The sequence below is a fragment of the Sorex fumeus genome, unplaced genomic scaffold (genome assembly GCF_029834395.1).
Source record: "Sorex fumeus unplaced genomic scaffold, SorFum_2.1 ptg000015l, whole genome shotgun sequence".
Lineage (NCBI taxonomy): Eukaryota > Metazoa > Chordata > Mammalia > Eulipotyphla > Soricidae > Sorex > Sorex fumeus.
In genome coordinates, this window is record NW_026606072.1 from 6,908,657 (window position 1) to 6,926,752 (window position 18,096).

General features: G+C 40.1%; 2 protein-coding genes across 4 annotated transcripts in view; both read right to left on the reverse strand.

Moving 5' to 3' along the window:
• C9 (complement C9) overlaps nt 1-3,766 on the reverse strand; it is a 70,959-nt gene extending 67,193 nt beyond the window's left edge. Inside the window, exon 1 of the mRNA XM_056112204.1 lies at nt 3,612-3,766. Within this exon, the coding sequence (XP_055968179.1) occupies nt 3,612-3,688 (77 nt within the window). The 5' untranslated portion in view covers nt 3,689-3,766. The remainder of the gene's footprint in view (nt 1-3,611) is intronic.
• An 11,532-nt stretch (nt 3,767-15,298) lies between these two features.
• The window catches only part of DAB2 (DAB adaptor protein 2), a 57,373-nt gene continuing 54,575 nt past the window's right edge, over nt 15,299-18,096 (reverse strand). For all 3 annotated transcript variants that reach the window (XM_056112171.1, XM_056112172.1, XM_056112170.1), the window contains one exon: nt 15,299-17,024. In XM_056112171.1, coding sequence (XP_055968146.1) covers nt 16,959-17,024 — 66 coding nt within the window. In that variant the 3' untranslated portion in view covers nt 15,299-16,958. The remainder of the gene's footprint in view (nt 17,025-18,096) is intronic.

Consider the following 18,096-nt stretch of genomic DNA (forward strand, 5'->3'; position numbering starts at 1 on the left):
TGAAGATGACAAAGGCAGTGATGAGAGCAATGTCATAACCAACCAGGCATGCCAAGGATTGTTGGCCTCCACCAGACATCTGGAAGGATCGGTTGCGGAGACTCAGAGGAAGTACGGCTTTGCCAACACTTCAGCTTCAGATTCCAGAACTGTGACACTCAGTTTCTGCTATTTAATGTCTCCCAGTTTGTGGTACTAAGAAATCAATAGTCATTCTCTTATAGATGAAGGGAAGTGCAAGGTACAGAGAGCTTCAGCAATTTGCTCAGATTCCATGGTTGGTTAGGAAGGAATGGCGCCCTGACCTGAGCTCAGGGAGCCTGGTTCCAGAAGACAGCACACTCTGTTACGATCAAAGTTTCTCAGCTATTAGAAAACAATGAAATCTTGCCTTTGGTGACAGTATGGTCTGAGCTCAAGGTGATTAGGCTGAACAAACTAAGACAAAAAAATGAAAGGCAAATGCCAGATGGCCTCACTTTGTTTATCAAAAAACAAAAATACCTAGCAAAAACACTGCAGAAATTACTCTTAGATGCTGAGAAATAGATTGTGGTTACAGAGAGAAAGGGCAAAGAAAAAAAGTCTAGGGGTCAGTTTAGCAGTCTGAGGTTCTAGAAATTTGGTGGTGGGTATGATTTGTTATGAGCATACATCTAGGTGTGAAACTATCCCCCAGCCTTAGATTATAAGTATTATAAGCAAATGACAAGCCAATAAAACTTTATTAAAAAAAAACCAAAAGCAAATTTGATTCTTGCAAGCATTTGTATATATCATGCTTATAGTTAAAAATATTTTTAAAAAATCATTTGTGTACCTCAGTTCTTTGGCAGAATGATGTGTTTCACTTCTTGACCAACCTGAATATCTTTTTGACCTCAATTTTGTTTCAAGTGTGTCAGAGCCTCAAGTGCTCAGAGTAGGATAAGCCCCCCCAAACTGGCAAGTACATGAAGTCTGATCCAGCTTAGTATTATAGCTGGTCAGAACTGAGGATGGGGCTCATTCAGGGGTCTCTCATCTTCCTGGAGAAGGCTAACCATGGCCAGGACTCAGGGGTTCAGGCATCAAAGCAGCATAAGCCTTTTCCACAGTTTCTCATTTTTGATCAGCAGGCATTGTCCCAGTCCAGGAATGCAGGCTGTTTAAATTATTATTATTTTTAGCTTAAGAAAAGGTCAGACAAGTGCAGCGGGCTAAAACAACTTTCATTAACTACCTTCCCAAGTCCCCACTGTATCGGTTGCCCAGTAAATGGACATATTTGCTAAATGGAGTCATGTTTCGTAGATCTTCAACCACAAAGTAATGGCAATCTGCCAGTGTAGAAAGGTTGAAACCTCTGGTCTACCTGCTCTATGGACCAGTGCAGGGGAAAGGTATAGGTCTGCAGAGATTAAAAAGTTGAGGGGTAGTTATGGATAACACAGGAAGAGAAAGTGATGGGAAGGAGAGCCTGGTGAGAGACTTGGCCCAGGGCTGATACAAGTGTGGACATTTATCCTTTCATGTGCTTCTCCTATAAGATGAGGCCTATGAGCAAATTGTATACCTAGACTGGCACTTGGTGGAATGATTATCTCTTCTGCAGTGGAGAAGAAGTAAAAGGTGGGCTTGAGATGGATACTAGAATCCAAAACAGAAAATTGGCTAAACAAAGAGTGAAAATGACTAGTAGGAAATTGAATTGCAGGTCACAGTTGTCCACATAGCAGAATTATTTGGGTGGATATTTCTCCCAGGACCACATCTTATGGAATGACTCAGGTCTGTGTGTTTCCCAGCAACGCTGGGAACAGTGTGGGTATTCAAAGTCAGCATGAGTATCAAGTTTATTTTTGCTAAAGTCTGGGCCTCACCTGGACTTTGTGTTCCCAGTTAGGACCAAAACAAAAAAAGTTTTTGCTGAAAGCATGGCCAATAGTTCTGTACTGTGAGTAATTTTTTCTTATTTATTTTTATTTTACTTTAGGCATCATGATTTATAATACTTAATGATAGGGGTTCATACATAAAAGATTCCAGAATCACATGCCCCCAAACAACATGTCAGCTTCCCTCCACCATTGTCCCAGTGTTCCCCCCTCCACCCCCCACTCCCCATTCTGTCTTCTTCTTACCTTCCACATCATGGCGATTCTTTTTTTTTTTTTTATTAGTGAGACACCATGAGGTACAGTTGTAGACTTACAAATTTTGTGCTTGGGTTTCAATTATACAATGATCAAATACCCATCCCTCCATCAGTGCTCATTTCCCACCACTACGAATCCCAGTATCCCTCCTACTCCCTATTCCCGTCATCCCACCCTGCCTCTGTGGCAGGGCATTCCCCTCTATTCTATCTCTCCTTTTTGGTGCTGTGGTTTGCAAAAGAGGCATTGAGTGGCAATCATGTTTGGTCTATAGTCTACTTTCAGCATGCTTCTCCCATCCTGGGAGGATCCTCCCAACACCCTTTATTTGGTTCTCCCTTCTCTATCTGAGCTGCCTTTTCCCTTAGCATGTGTGACTGGCCTCCAAGCCATGGAGCAAAATTCCTGATACTAATCTCAGCATGGCGATTCTTAAGTAAAAGAAACAGAACCTTAAACACAGAACAAAGTTGGGCTACTAGACATATCTTAGGATAGTGAGGAGAAGCAAAATGATTCCTCTTTGCCTGATGTGAGGGCAAAAAGGAGATGTACCCGATAGTTGAGAGTGTTTACATTAAGATGGAGTGCAAAGAAGGTTAATTTTCTTAATTTTAAACTGCAGATGTTAGAGACTGAAGAACCGAGGTTTATCTTAGATACTCTGGTAAAAAGCCAGCTTTATCTCATAAACTAGATGACTTAAAGAAAGTGTTAGGGGCTGGATAGATAATACAAGGGTTAAGGTGCTTACCCTGCATTTCTGGCATTGGAACCCCATTCCTGGCACTGCATATGGTCCCCAAGTACCAGTAGGGGTCACTTCACTGCACAGTGCGAGGAATATAGCCTTGATCCTCAATAAAACACACTCACTCCCCCCAAATAGAAAAGGGACATTTCAGCTTTTACATTTAACCCTTTTTCTTTCAATTTTCACAAATTATTTTACTGAAATTTTTTTAATTAAAAATTTTTTTAATAGTGAGACATCATGAGGTACAGTTGCAGACTTACCCATTTTTGTGCTTGGGTTTCAATTATACAATGATCAAATACCCATTCTTCCACTGGTGCCCATTTTCCACCACCACGGATCCCAGTATCCCTCCCACCCCCCATCCCCCCACCCCACCCTACCTCTGTGGCAGGGCATTCCCTTTTGTTCTCTCTCTCTTATTGCATTTAACCCCTTTTTAAATTTTTTTTAAAGAAAGAGTAACTGGTTTTCTCAGAAAACTTTCAGACACATCTCATATTTTGACTTACCCTTTTTCAAAGTCTCAATTCTGAGACCTCATTGCAATGTCGATTACAATGTTTATCTAATTTTTCTGCTAAGAAGAAGACCTTAAAATATCAACAGCCTCACCCTCCACATGTGCATGTTCACACACAGACAGATACAGAGACAGATAGACAGACAGACACACACACAGAGTGAAATTTCAGAAACAAACAAAAGCAACTCACCTAGGAGTAGGACCTGCTGCCAGGACGCTTATTTCTAAAATGAAAATGGCAAAAGCAAAACTCTGGCTGGCAGACATGTTGCTCTAGTTAGTCAGTCCCAAACTCCAAGTGGAATGGCCAGATGGGTTGGCTAAACAAATGTTAAGGGCCAGAGGACTGGGGAACAATTAGTGTTTGCTTTTGATTTGAATTTTTGTCAATTTGAGCTTCTTAGGAAGTCCAATCAGAGAAGAGTTGTTGTGTAATTTCTTGCCCTACTGTTTTCCTATATTAACAAGTGTTTTAATTCCTCATTGGTTCAGATTAGCAGCAGTGGTGCATTAAAAACAAAAAGAACAACAAGCCAATGGTCTCAGTGACTCTCATTTTGGGAGATCCTGGGAGGAGCATGAAGAAGCTTGTCAATTGGAGATCTAAGATCTATGGATGATTTCCACAGAGGCATAAGCTCAAGTTGGCAAATATGCTACACTGGTTGAATAAGTAGGCCTAAACAGAGATGTTCAAATCTTCAGTGAACTGTGTGCGATATTTCCATATAGACAAGACAAAGGAGTAAAAGGTATTTGCAAACTTGCCTTCTGCATTGACATAGTAGAAGGATCATTTTTTTAAAAATCCAGAACATGCATCTAGAATGATAGTAAAACAGGCCAGGCATTTGTCTTTCATGTAGATTTCCCAACTTTCATCTGTGGTACCACGTATGGTCCCCTGAGCACCACCAAAAGTGATTTCTGAGAACAGAGATGAAAGTAAGGCCTGAGCGCCGGCAGGTGTGGCCCTCAAACCCCAAACAACAAGACAAAACTAAGAATCCAGGACAACTTCTTATGGTATTTATAAATAATCTCCTTGCCTCATAAGTACACCTAAAAGCAAAATAGATTGAGATGACGCAATTTTCTCCAACCCATGAGGAGATTCCTCCTGGCTCTTACATGTTCTCTGGGACTGTGGAAAGAGTAAGTTAACTTTTGAAGTATAGGAGAATGTGGACATCACAGTTGCTCTTAAATACAAGTTGCACAACAGAGTGGCCAGGGAAACTTTGATCAAATGTTGGTGCCTGTCCTTGTTCCCCTGACTCCAGTTTAGTGCAGCTGGGTTGGGACACTGCCTCAGTCCTTAAAGCTTGCTAGGTTACTCAGATCTACAGCCAGACTGAGAATGAACACCTTGAGGAGAAACACGTGTGATGTCATCAAATTTGAACTTGCTAACACAAGATTTCAGGGGTTTTCATGAGAATTTATTAATTACAAATAAACAACTTGTAAACTCTAGCAAATTAAAGAGATAAAAGTGAAGGTTGTCTGAGGAGATAAGTTTTATTCCAGTGTTGGCTTTCCTGGCTGGTCCTACTTAGAGTAAAAGTTATCTGTTCTCACCACTCTCTTTCTTTTCTATGTTTTTGCTTTTTAGGTCATGCCTGGTGATGCTCAGGGTTTACTCCTGGCTCTGAACTCAGGAATTACTCCTGGTGGTGCTCAGGAGATCATATGGGATGCTGGGAATCGAACCCGGGTCGGCCTCGTGCAAGGCAAATGCCCTATAGGCTGTGCTATTGCTCCAGCTCCTCTTTCTTATTCCCTTTTCTTTTTAGGCAGAGAGCTTGAGGTCGGTTTCTAAAAGGTTTAATTTTGAAGATTCATGGTTTTGTTGAATTTCTATGATTGCTGTGTAGGTCTGGTAGAATTGCCAAGTCACAAAATAATTTTAATATCTAAGGCAACATTTATGAATGTCTTAAGGCACTTTGAATGTCTAAGGCAACACTTTGAATGTCTAAAGGAAACATCAGTGAATTCATCTATCCCCAAAAGACACTTCTTGAGAGGCTGAGGTAATTAATTGCAAATGGACTACATCCAGATACCACAGTATGGATTCGTGGATTTGTCAAATCTAATGGAACAATGCTGAAGACTCTTCCTTGGCCTCTCTGGACCTCTGGGAAGGCCTTGGAAGTAAACAGGGTGGGATCATGTCTTACGTTAATTGTATTGAGCGATAATTGAGTAGGATTTGTGATAATGACTTAATAATTAAGCGTTATTGGCATTGAAGAAACACTTGTCTTTTTGGAGAAGATAATGGGGCTGGAGTTGAAGAGGTCAGTTCTCATCTGACTTGAATAACATATTACATTGTATACATCTATTTATTTTCTCTCCACGGTTTGGGTTAACTTAATATAACAAAATAAAGAAAGCATCAAAGTATAATAATAATCTATTAATTACATAATCATTATGCATAAAATAGATAAATATTAACATGTTATATTAACATTTTTGTAGTGTCATTAAGTCTTCCTTGCTCTTACTATCTATCATCCAACATATTTTGAAATAAGATTTATATTTTGGCATGGTAACTAGGGGAAATGAAGCATCCTGATACACTAGTATAGAGAAGTGAAACGAATAGCAGTTTTATTTATATAACACTTAATGACTTCCAGAGAACAGAATGAATAAATGTTCATGAAACCCCTATAATGTGGCAGACTCTTAATCTTTCTTTCTCTCTCTCTCTCTCTCTCTCTCTCTCTCTCTCTCTCTCTCTCTCTCTCTCTTTTAATGTAGGAGTACTGCTATTTGTTCAGCCACTGATTAGCTGATTGAATTGGGCATGAACTCCACCTTACTTTTCTTTTCATTGTTTATAATTGTATTTATTGAATCACCATGAGAGCAGTTACAAAGCTTTCGGGTTTAAGTCTCGGTCATACCATGAAACACCCGTACCTTCACCAGTGCCCATTCTCCACCACCCAAAACCCCAGTATACCCCATCTCACACCCTTCTCCTACTTGTGGGGCAGATGATTTCCATATTACTCTCTCTCTACTTTGATTATATTCAATATTTTGACACCAGACCCACCATTATTATTTGGGATTTTATCCCAACACTCAGATCTGCTGAAAAGGCAACAGTAGACAATTTGTTTTCTATTGCTGGTTATGAATAACATATGATGTTGTGTGGGTGCAGTAGTGGCCGCACAATTTTGAAATTCTAAAATTTTAACACTTAAATCTGGAGGGATTTCTGCCAAAATCTGCTGAGTTCCAAGATTTGTTCCTGAGTCTTTGGGACCATGGCCGTTAAGCAGCTTGATCAGGAGCCAGAAAGGCCGTTCATGGGCGACGACTTGGGGACCCATGTGTCTCGACACTGAGGGCCCAAACCTGACTGTCCAATGGCCTCTGGAGGATGGCAGCTATCGAGCTGCCTAGGGGGAGCAGGTGGAGGGGCAGAACCCTTTCACCCTTGGGGAGGCCCAGCGACAGCAGCCTACTGCAGGTCCAGACACATTTCTGCCAAAAGCCACTGGGTTTCGAGATTTGTTTCTGAGACTCTGGAATCATGGCCTTTAAGCAGCTTGATCAGGAGCCAGAGAGGCTGTTCATGGGCAGCGACTCGGTGTCTCATTGGGTCGGGAGGAAAGACATCCCATGAAACTCCACGTGTCTCATCACTGAGGGCCCAAACCTGACTGTCCAGTAGCCTCTGAAGGATGGCGGCCACCGGGCTGCCAGGGGGAACAGGCCAAGGCACAAAACCTATTCCCACCTGGGGTGGCCCAGTGCCTGTAACCTATTAAAGGGACTGGACGCATTTCTGCCAAAAGCCGTTGAGTTTCGAGATTTGTTTCTGAGTCTCTGGGATCATGGCCGTTAAGCAGTTCAATGAGGAACCAGAGAGGCCATGCCTCCAATTATATAGCTGAGCTGGAGGTGGTTTGTGGGTTTGTATCCCACATACCTAACTTTAGGCTGTTTACTTTCTTGGTAAACTTTGCCCCAAGTTTTTGGGGTCTGGCCAAAGGCACAGCAGGAATTTTGAGGTATCTGGAAGTCTGAAGGCGCCATCAGGCTGCTAATGCACTCGCCTCACAGGTACACATTGACCTGCTGGCGGCACTATATCCCCGTCTTTCTCTCTTTAGAGAATTTATAGATAAGGGGCATTTTATTATAGAATTTCATTTAATTATTAAAATAAACTATTTTTTAGTTGAAGAAATAGGAGCACTGGTTCAATGACAGTCCCATCTCCACCCTCAGGTAGTGATTATGTGGGTCTGAACTCAGTATGCTTGGGTCCACCTTTTAGGCTCGTCATAAACCCACTATCTGTTCTGCTTCTATTAATTTAATTATGTAATGTTGATAGCATACTTTGTTATAAAATACTCATTAACTTTTCCTAACTCCAAGGACTGGAGCAATAGTACAGTGAGTCAGGTACTTGCATGTGGCCGATCTGGGTTCCATCTCCGGCCCACCAGGAATGATCTCTGAGTACAGAGCGGGAGTAGGCCCTGAGCACCCCCCAAAACAAACAGCAAAAACAAACAAAATACTTGTTTTCAAATAATAAGGGGTAAGCTTTTATTCTGTCTGAACAGATAAGACTCAAAGAAATATCCAGGGCTAGATATAATAATAGCAAAGCACTGGAGCACTGTTCTCCTGTTGTTCATTGATTTGCTCAAGTGGGCCCAGTAACATCTCCATTGTGACACTTGTTTTTACTATGTCTGGCATATCGAATACATCAAGGTTAGCTTACCAGGCTTTGCTGTGCGAGTGAGATACTTTCATTAGCTTGCCGGGCTTTCCAAGAGGGGCAGAGGAATCAAACCCAGGTTGGCTGGGTCAGCTGCATGCAAGACAAATGCCCTACTGCTGTGCATTTTTGATAAAATGATCATGTTTTCAAATACTAATTTCAGGGTTTTCTACTCTACTAGGTCTCTCAAAGTTTTCAACACTAAGGAGTTTTGTGTTTTTGTTTTTGCTTATGAACCACAGTCAGATACACAGTTACAAAATTGTTCATGATTTGGTTTCAGTCATACAATGTTCCATCCTTTTACCAGTGTACATTTCCCACCGCCAATGTGCCCAGTTTCCCTGCCCCGTTGCCTTGCTTCTATAATGAACACTTTTCTTCTCTCTTTCTCTCTCTCTCTCTTTCTCTCACTCTCTCTCTCTGTCTCTCTCTCTCTTTCTTTTTAGGCATTATGGTTTGTGATACTATTACTGAAAGGATATCATGTATATCTTTTTAACCTCCTTTCAGCACTCAGTTATTGTCCAGAGTGATCATTTCCAACTAGCATTTTCATAGTGCACTGAGTTTTAATATATGAATATATATTTTTCTTTTTAATTTCAGTTTTTTTGGTAACTTGGTGGTATTAAGTTATATTTATTTCACATAAATATTCCTTTATTCCCCATGAAGGGTGTTTGGCTCACCCTTCACAATAAGAATTCCTGGGGTTAAGAGTTGTTTCCAATCACATGGCCATTACAGTGTTCAATTATTACATCACTCTTTATTTCCAAAAAAGGTTCAATGTTAATATTTTTCTTTTTGAGGTTCATGTATCTTTCTTTGCCACCTTCTACCCCCACTTGCCAACACTCTTGATTGCCTATATTTGCTGGGAGTTTACATTGCTTTAGCTACTTTGCATAGAAGGCAGCAACCAGATAGATGAGGTATGTGCTGTAGAGACTGGAGGAGCCAGAGGACAGAATATGGCCAGTTGTATGATCTAAGCCCCCTCTCCACACCCATATGCCTCCTCTATGCCCCAAGACTAAACACCATGGTGGAGAGGAAAATTATACTTATGGGCACATATCTCAGTAAGGCAGGGTTATTGCAAGATGGGGGTGTCCCAGGGATGAGGTAAATTAAAAGCTGCAAGTAAAATGTTCATATTCATACACAGCAAGGTAAAGACTTCTGAAGAAAATCAGGTTTGTGAAAAAAAAAAAAGGGGGGGTCAAGACGCTACATTTTCTCTGAAGTCAAATGTAGTATATTTCTCTAGACTGTTTTAGAAGTATATTGTTTTCCAAACACATTTTGCTCATTCCTCTTCTCCAGGGGCAGAACCCATTTTAAACACACACACACACACACACACACACACACACATATATTTTTCAGAGTGGAGGGGGTTTGGAGGGAGTCACACCTGGTGATACTTAGAGGTTATTCCTGACTGCACTCAGGAATCACTTCTGTTGGACCCAGGGATCGAACCCTGGTCAGCGTATGTAAGAAAAGCACCCCACCCACTGTACTATTGCTCCAACCTCAATAACAAATATTTTAAGTCAAGAACTTAGTTCTATATCTGATCAAGCACTACCTCCATGGCCCCTTCTCCCTCTTTACATAATAGTGCCTTTGCTGTCTTGGGATTCTGTGAACATTGTTGAAAGGTTGCAAACTCTGCTTTTTGCTCACTAGGCCAGTTTCCAATTTCTACGTCTCAAGGTTTAGGTGTTTGTCAAATTAACAAGTGAAGAAAGTTATTAGCATTTAATAAAGCTTCGAGGAACTAAGTTGGAGAGATTAAGAAAGCACAGTGTAAAATTATGTGTTGTAGATACTTATCTTTGACCCGGTTCATTCTGAGCATGAGAGCATTGGATGCTAGATTTTGATGAAAGCATTCCACAGTATTACTGTTCTAGAAGGTGAACAGGAAGAGCTTCTATTGCTGATGGTGGAGAGTGTACCTCACCTGATTCTGGGTAGATGCAGGATTGTTCACTTCTTAGGATGTAGAAAAACTAGAAGAAGGTTACCGACAACTCATTTTTATTGCGAGTATCTGAGGCTTAGATTAAAAGCATTTGAATGCTGACGGGAGGTACCTGAGTTAGAATGGACCAGGGATGAGGCTAAATTGATAAGCATCATTGACAACTATAAAAAAAAAACTCAGTCTTTGAAGCAATAACTAATTTATCCTGAAGAAACTCTAGTAAGGGCAACAGAGAACTAACTTGCCTAATTAAAAATAGAAAAAAAAACTTCCCCACTTCTCCATTTTTGTGGTAATCATATTGGTTATGAGGACTGCAAGTGGAGAGAAATAAAGAGAATAAAATGTAATAAATGAATGTAAGCTATGACACCACAAAGGCACCAGTCACTGGATGTAGTGGGGGCGTAAGTGGCAAACATGAGGTGATGTGCAAGGCTTTAGAGATTTGCTATGGCCATTTACTAGCTTTGTGACTTTGGGCAGCTCTTTAAGTTCTTGGAGGCTTGGTGTCCACTCTTTAAAATATCCATGTTATAGAGTTGATACAAAAAATAGAATTTATTATAATATACTCAGAGATAGTCTGAAGCTGATTCAGACATTTGTGGACTAGGACTAAGTTTACTATTCTTTTTCTAAATCTGGTGGCATTGTATTTGCAATGAAATAAGATAGAATTGCAAAAACACTTCAGCAAATAAGAGCTTATGAATTTCACAGGATCCTTCTCCCCAGCCCAATATCCTTCCAATTTTTAAGCACCTTTAAATACTGGTGTTTTGGTTCCAGTCCTCTTCTAATTTTCATTATTTCTGGAAATATATAGAACCCAGTGTTATGCATTCCTTACCTCTCATCTTCTAGTCAAGGTGGCGTTTTTAAGAAAAAGCTCGGGACACACCTGGCTATGTAAAGGGATTACTCTTGGCTCTGCAATCAGGAATTACTCCTAGCAGTGCTCTGGAGACAATATGGGATATGGAGGATGGAACACAGATCAGCTATGTGCAAGCCCAACTGTCCTATCCACTGTACTATCGCTTCAGCCCCTACTCAAGGTAGCTTTGATGAATGCACTCATATGCCTCTCTTCCACCCAGTGGGTTCTCTTGAGTCAGACTGCTGAGATCTGCATTTGGAGCTGGGCCAACTTTGAGTTACACTATCACCTGGGTATAAGAGAGGCACTTAGTTAATCCATCACCATGTCTAAGGTTCTTTTGCCCAGGCTGGCTTAATGATCATGTGACCTATATAGTCTCACAGGGTTCAGCACTCAGAAGTGTCTAATGTATACTTTACAATGCTCTACTGTTTTCATCTTGAAATTCTTTTTTTCCCCTTTTTTGAATTGAGTCACAGTAAAATGCACAGTTACAAAGCTCTTAATGACTTGGTTTCAGTCATACAATGCTCCAACACCCATTGTTCCACTAGTGTATATTTTCCGCCACCAATGTTCTCAGTTTCCTTCAGCCTGCCCATACCCCCTCCCCCCCAGGATGCCTCTATAGGCACTTTTCTCTCTCTCTTTCCTTTTTGGCATTATGGTTTGCATTACAGGTACTGTGTTTGATCCTTTACCTGCTTTCAGTATGTAGTTCTTATCCAGAGTGATCATTTCCACCTACCTTTATTGTAATGATCCCTTCTCTATCCACACTGCCTTCTCCCTGCAACATTGGTCCAAACATGGACCAATCCTCCTGGCCCTTGTTTCTACTGTTGGGTATTAGTCTCATTCTATGTACTTTTTTATAGCTGCTAATGAGTGCAATCGTTCTATGTCCGTCCCTCTACTTCTAACTCGTTTAACTCAGCATGATACTCTCCATGTCTATTCATTTATAAGAGAATTTCATGACTTCATGTTTCCTAGTGGCTATGTAGCATTCCACTGTATAGTTGTATCATAGTTTCTTTATCCGACCATCTGTTCTGGGGCACTCAGGTTGTTTCCAGGTTCTGGCTATTCTGAATTGTACCTCAAGAAATATATAAATGTGGGTGACATTTCTGCTATGTGTTTTTGCACCCCCAGGCATATTTCCAGTAGCAATATTGCTGGGTTTTATGGAAGTTCAATTTCTAAGTTTTTTTGAGAAATACCAATATTTTTTTCTAAAAAAAGGCTGGACCAGTTTACATTCCCACCTACAACAAATGAGAAGCCCTTTCTTCCAGCATCTGCACCAGCATTGGTTTTTCCTGTTATTTTTGATGTGTGTGAGATAATACCTCATTGTTATTTTGATTTGCATATCCCTGATAATTAATATAGAGCATTTTTATGTACCTTTTGGTCATTTTTACTTCTCTGAGTAAGTTTATGTTCATCTCTTCATTTTTTGATAGGGTTGGATGTTTTTTACTTATAAAATTCTACCTTATATATCTTGAATACTAACCCTTTAGCAGATGGGTAGTGGGTAAATAATTTTTCCCATCCCCTGGGCTGTCTTTGCATCATTGTTACCTCAATATTAGACCTGATTCCCCATAAGGCACATGGAAAACGTAGCCAGAACCCTCCATGGCATTGAAGCGAAACATTTTCAAAGATGAAATACCACTGACAAAGCAAGTGGAAGCAAAGATAAACAAAATGGACTACATTAAATTAAGAAGCTTCTGACCTAAAAGAAGCGGTCATCTTGGAATCCTTAATTTTGTCCTTCGACTTTTATTTTGAAAGCAAAGTCTGATGAATGAATGAAGCATGTGTACACAGAGCAAACAGGTACTTTGTGCCCATACAGTGTTGTTACCCAAGAATCATAGAATTAAAGTGGATTCATGATGTCTGGGACCTCAGAGATTCAAAGTCAAAGTGACTTTGAGTTAAGTGTCTTGAACCCAGGGAGTAAAAAGCTAGGAAAAATCTTGTGTTCTTAAGGACCTTATTGGGTTGCTGAGCCAACCCCAGTAACCATCAGCCTACATTTTCTCTCTGAGGAAAGTCTCTCCTACTAATATCAGTTATTGAAAAAAATGCTGAATAGCTTTTCCACTATTCCAATCCAGTCATTACTAATTGCACATAGGTTAGGTATAGACTACTTGTGATCAACGTGTTTCATCAAAAGAGACATCCTTCTAGCCCTATGGTATCTGTTGTCACACTCTGCACCAGTTTCTAATGTCAGTGAGAGAGGCCAGTGTCCTACCATGCTTTCCATTTCCTTTCTCCTTCTTTGTTAGTTCTTGTATTGCCATGTTCACTCAATCCCCTCAACAAAAGGCTCCATGGTGATCAAGCAGTGGAAGGAGGCACTCGGTAGAAGCAATCTCAGACACAGCCCAGAAACATCTACAACTCAGCTTCCGCCAAATCATTCAATGCTATCATCACTTCCCTTTCTTAAAATTAAAGTGAGAATGATAATTATAATAATAACAACTATAAAGTGATGATGATAGTAATAAAATTACCCAGAAAAGTGGTAGTAATAAAATTACCCAGAAAAGGGGAATAGGCAAAAACCATGACACACATCATAAGGAAAACTTCGTCATAAAGAATTTCAGTTACTTTTCCTTTGCTTTTTATAACACTTTGTTCTTGGTCCTCCACCAAGCCCAATTTCTTTACCACCAAGTAGCTCACACTGTTGTCTCCCTAGAGACTGGCACTTGTGCAATTTCAGGACATGGAAGAGGTTTCTTAATTAAGTATATAATTTTAGGGACGCCAGGGTGAGTGAGGGGCTCTGTTTCTCACTCGCTGGGTTGACACATGGCTGGCTCTTGTCTATCTTCATGGCTGTAATTAGGACATGTTAATAGGGCAGCTGCTGTCACATAGATTCATGTGTCCATGTATGGCATGTCAACTTAGCAGCCAGAGTCTGAATTATTTTTAATAAAAGGGAGTTGGTTAAAACTTAACATTTCCCAGCAAAAACTAGGCATTGTGTTATTTAGAAATCTCCTCTGACAGTAATAGCTTAAATATTTACTAAGGACTTTTGAGGGGCTCCTATCTCTCTCTAGAAGATTTTGTAATGAACTATTCCGGGAATAGGGGTCAGAGTCCACACTCATTAGCTTATTGTGGGGTTAACCAGTTTCCCGAGTTAGCTATGTTTTCTGTTCTTTCCTCTCCCTGCTTTCAGCACAGGAAAGACAGACAAACATATTGTTTGACTCTCTCTGAACACCCTGATTAACATTTTGATGGAGATAGTTGAAATCACTGATTGAAAAGATTTCCCATTGAAGATACAATTTTATAATAAAATACCCTGGAAACAGGTTACTTTAGGGTTGAAACATTGCAGCTGTTTTAAAGTGTGGATGACATTCTTAAATGAAGGGAGACAGTAATGGATCTCACCTCACAGGGTTGTGGAAATAATAGGAAGTTATATCATGGAAAGGGTAAATCACTTCACAGGTGCAAGATTGTTTGAGAAAAATTAATATTCTATTTATTTCACATATTGTCTTTATATGAGAAATCGGAGACACAACAGCCATTAAAGTTCAATTTTTAGCTTAGATCTGATTTTAGACTCAAAACTTCTTCTAGGGGTATTGAGTTACTACAGAAGCTGATCTTTGGCACAGAGGTTTGAGTATCATTCTTACTGGAGCTATTGTGAAGAAGACTGTTTCTACATGGCCTCTTCAGAATGTACCTTCAGAAAGTGCCTCTCAGAGAGAGAGAAAGAGAGAAGAAAAGTACCTGTCTGGTGGGGCGGGGGGAGGGAAGGAAGGGGTGGGGCAGGGGAAATTGATAACAGTGAAGGTGAGAAAACCAATCATGAACAAATTTGTATCTCACTGTGATTCAATAAAAAAATAAAGAGAGAAAGAAGAAAGAAAAAAGAAAGAAAAAAAGAAAGAAAGAAAGAAACTCTCACAGCTTGGTAAATAGTAGTTGACTACCACAACAGAATTCTCCATTGCATTAAAATCAGGGTTTGCCCCCCCCACCCTCTTTGAGGACCATTTATCACCAAATATTGTGATGAGGCCAGAAAAAAATAAGATTGGGATACACTGTAGAACATCTGGGTAAGCCTTATCTCTTCAGCTCCTGGAGGCTACTCAAACAGGATGAAATATTAGAATAAACTGATTTGTGAAGACATGACTTTTGCTATTCCAGTTTATTGAAATGAGTAAATTTATAGCTTTATTTGCATACAGAAAAGTGCACAAGAAAAGAAATATGTACAGAACAGTTGTGTGGCTGATCATTACTTTCAAAATCGTATCTACTTTCGAAAATTCAACAAGTTAGAAATAGTTGCCTCCAGTTTAGACATGTAGGTATTTGGACATATAAAATACTATTTCAAGTCTGGTTTTATAATGACTGAGTAGGAAGCCAGATGGAAAATTATGCTGTACATGGTCAGTTATTATCATTAAACAGAAACCACAGGACTTTAGCTTGGACTACTCAGGGTTAATCATAAAGGTTTGAGAGGCCACCAACTTAGATCCTGAGCAGTTCTCTTCTTCCACCTAAAGGTGACGCTGCTATGTGGTGGATTAACACCCACAAGAACCTGAGCATTAGGGGTCAAGAGACAACATTAAAGTACCCAACATGAACAAAACAAAACTTATTTGGCAAGAAGTAGACCTTCAGAATTGCGCTAACAATAGGACTGAAGATAAATCGGGAAGGTTTCTAAGGCTATGAGGAGAAAAATATTGCAGGCATTAGGGATTTTTAGGACAACACCAAATACTTGCTCTTCAGCTGCTTTATTGTTATTATTATTATAATTATTATTATTACTCTTTTCCCATTTTCCTTCCTACTGACTATAAGACTGTGGCTCCCAGAAAATTTTCCAGTTACTCAATAAAGGTCTAGCCTAACCCCAAATAAGCACCTTGTATATTTGGCACAAACACTTTTTAGCTTTGTGAGGTGTTGTTTGCAGATTACAGTCTTCGTTGCTGAGTTGAGTTTTTCTTCCACATTCATTGCTTTTGCTGGAACTTTAGCTCAAGAAGATGGACTCCTCCTCCATAGAAGATAGAAAGGTTGTGCCCATTTGCAATCTTAGTTACTTGGGTTAGCGATTACTGAGAAGGCAGAAAAATCATTAGGCTTTCCTTTTTTTTTCCTTTTGTTCCTTAGAACTCTGCTGCTTGTGCAAGAGAGGGAAACTGCTATATGAAGCCTGGAGATAGACTAACTGAAAAAAGATTGGAGAAAAAAAGCATGAGAGACAAATAATGCTTTTGCCTATTTGAATAGCAAGCAAGAATTTGGAAAAGGGTCAATTTTGCCTTTGAGAGAAAAATGATCTTTAAAAAAGCATCTTAGATCTCATTCCAAACTGCCTACAAAGTTGGACTTGCTTCAATTTTACTGCAAAAATTCTGTGTAAGTGATCGTCTGAAGATTTAATAAAGTTCCTTGTTCTACTGCGATCTTGAGATTTACGCTCTAAAACAGACAACTTTGAACAGCAAGAACTTTAAAATTTATTCAAAATAGTATGATCTGTGCGGCTGCAGTGGCTCTATCTTCCAACCACAGGGCACAAGGCAGAAGGCTTGATATGATTCGAAGGACACAGTAGGCAGGGTTCAAATAGGGAAACTATTTTGATTTTACATTTATGAGAGAGTTCAAGTTCTTAATTTATTTAAAGCCATAAGTTCAATTTGGATTTAACCTAAACAGAGAAAGACATTGTACAAGTGGAAGAGGCCACAAAAAAATAAGGCAGTCGATAATATGTCAAAGCTGGAACAAGGGCAAGGGTCAGGACTTTCTCTGACTATTAGCTTTGTCCTTGACTATGAAGGCCAACCTTTGTGTTCCTCTGGAGAATCAGCATGCCAGGTGCCTGGAGAAGAAATAAAACTCATAGTTGGAATTTTTGGATTGAATATCATTGTGTTAAAAACTATCAAAACATAGGCTGATGTGATAGCTCCACAGGCTGAGCACATGACTTGCAGCGGGGAGAATGGGGGTTCAATCCTGGCACTAATGCATGGGTGGGATAGGAGGCTGACAGCCATTAGGAATGACTCTGCACCACCAGGACTGACACACAGCTAGGAGTAGCTTTGAAACTACTCCCCTTGAGGGTGCAGCTATAGGCTGAGTATATCAAGTGGGAGAACACAGGAAGCCTTGCATGTGTGATATTCTGAGTGTGACAGCCAGTACCAGCACCCTCTGACTACCCCTCTCCCGTCCCCCACTCCCGGGGCCACAACCCAGCGCCATCAGAGTTGGTTCCCAGCACTTCAATAGCATCAATAACTACAGTCAAAACAAGTCACTAAAAATATGCCTATTAATGTCAGTAATAGTATCCCCAAGGTCTATATGAGAATTGAATTTAAAAAATGCAAAACCTGTTATACAGTGATTGATGCAAGTGCTCAAGAACATTAACTCCTTCTGCCTCATCGATTGGCTCATCTGGTTAAAAAAATTATTTTTTTCTTTGTGCACTGAAAAAAAGGGCCTTCAAAGAGGACTCCTGTAAATTCAAATGAATGCACAATTCCTCCAGGAGTTCTACTGTAGCTTATGCCTTTCAGTTTGATCCACTTTCCCTGGAGTCCAGAAGAATGAATCTCACAAAGATCACTAAACCTTTAAATATGTTATTTCAAGGGTTTTATGATCATTAGAAATTATGTGGAGGACTGGGGAGATTGTACCAAGATTATGGTGATTTTCTTGAGTGAGACTAAGCCTTGTTTGATCCCTGGCATTGCATACAGAACTCCAGCACCTCCAAGAGTGACTCTTGAGCACAAATCCAGGAGAGCCCTAAGCACCCCTGTCTTTGGCCCCGAGCATCTCCCCTCACAAGAAGTAATTTAGGAACTGGTTTCAAAGAAGCTCTGCAGGAGTGACTCTCAGAAATTTTCCTTTTCAATAATGTAACTGTAAAACCA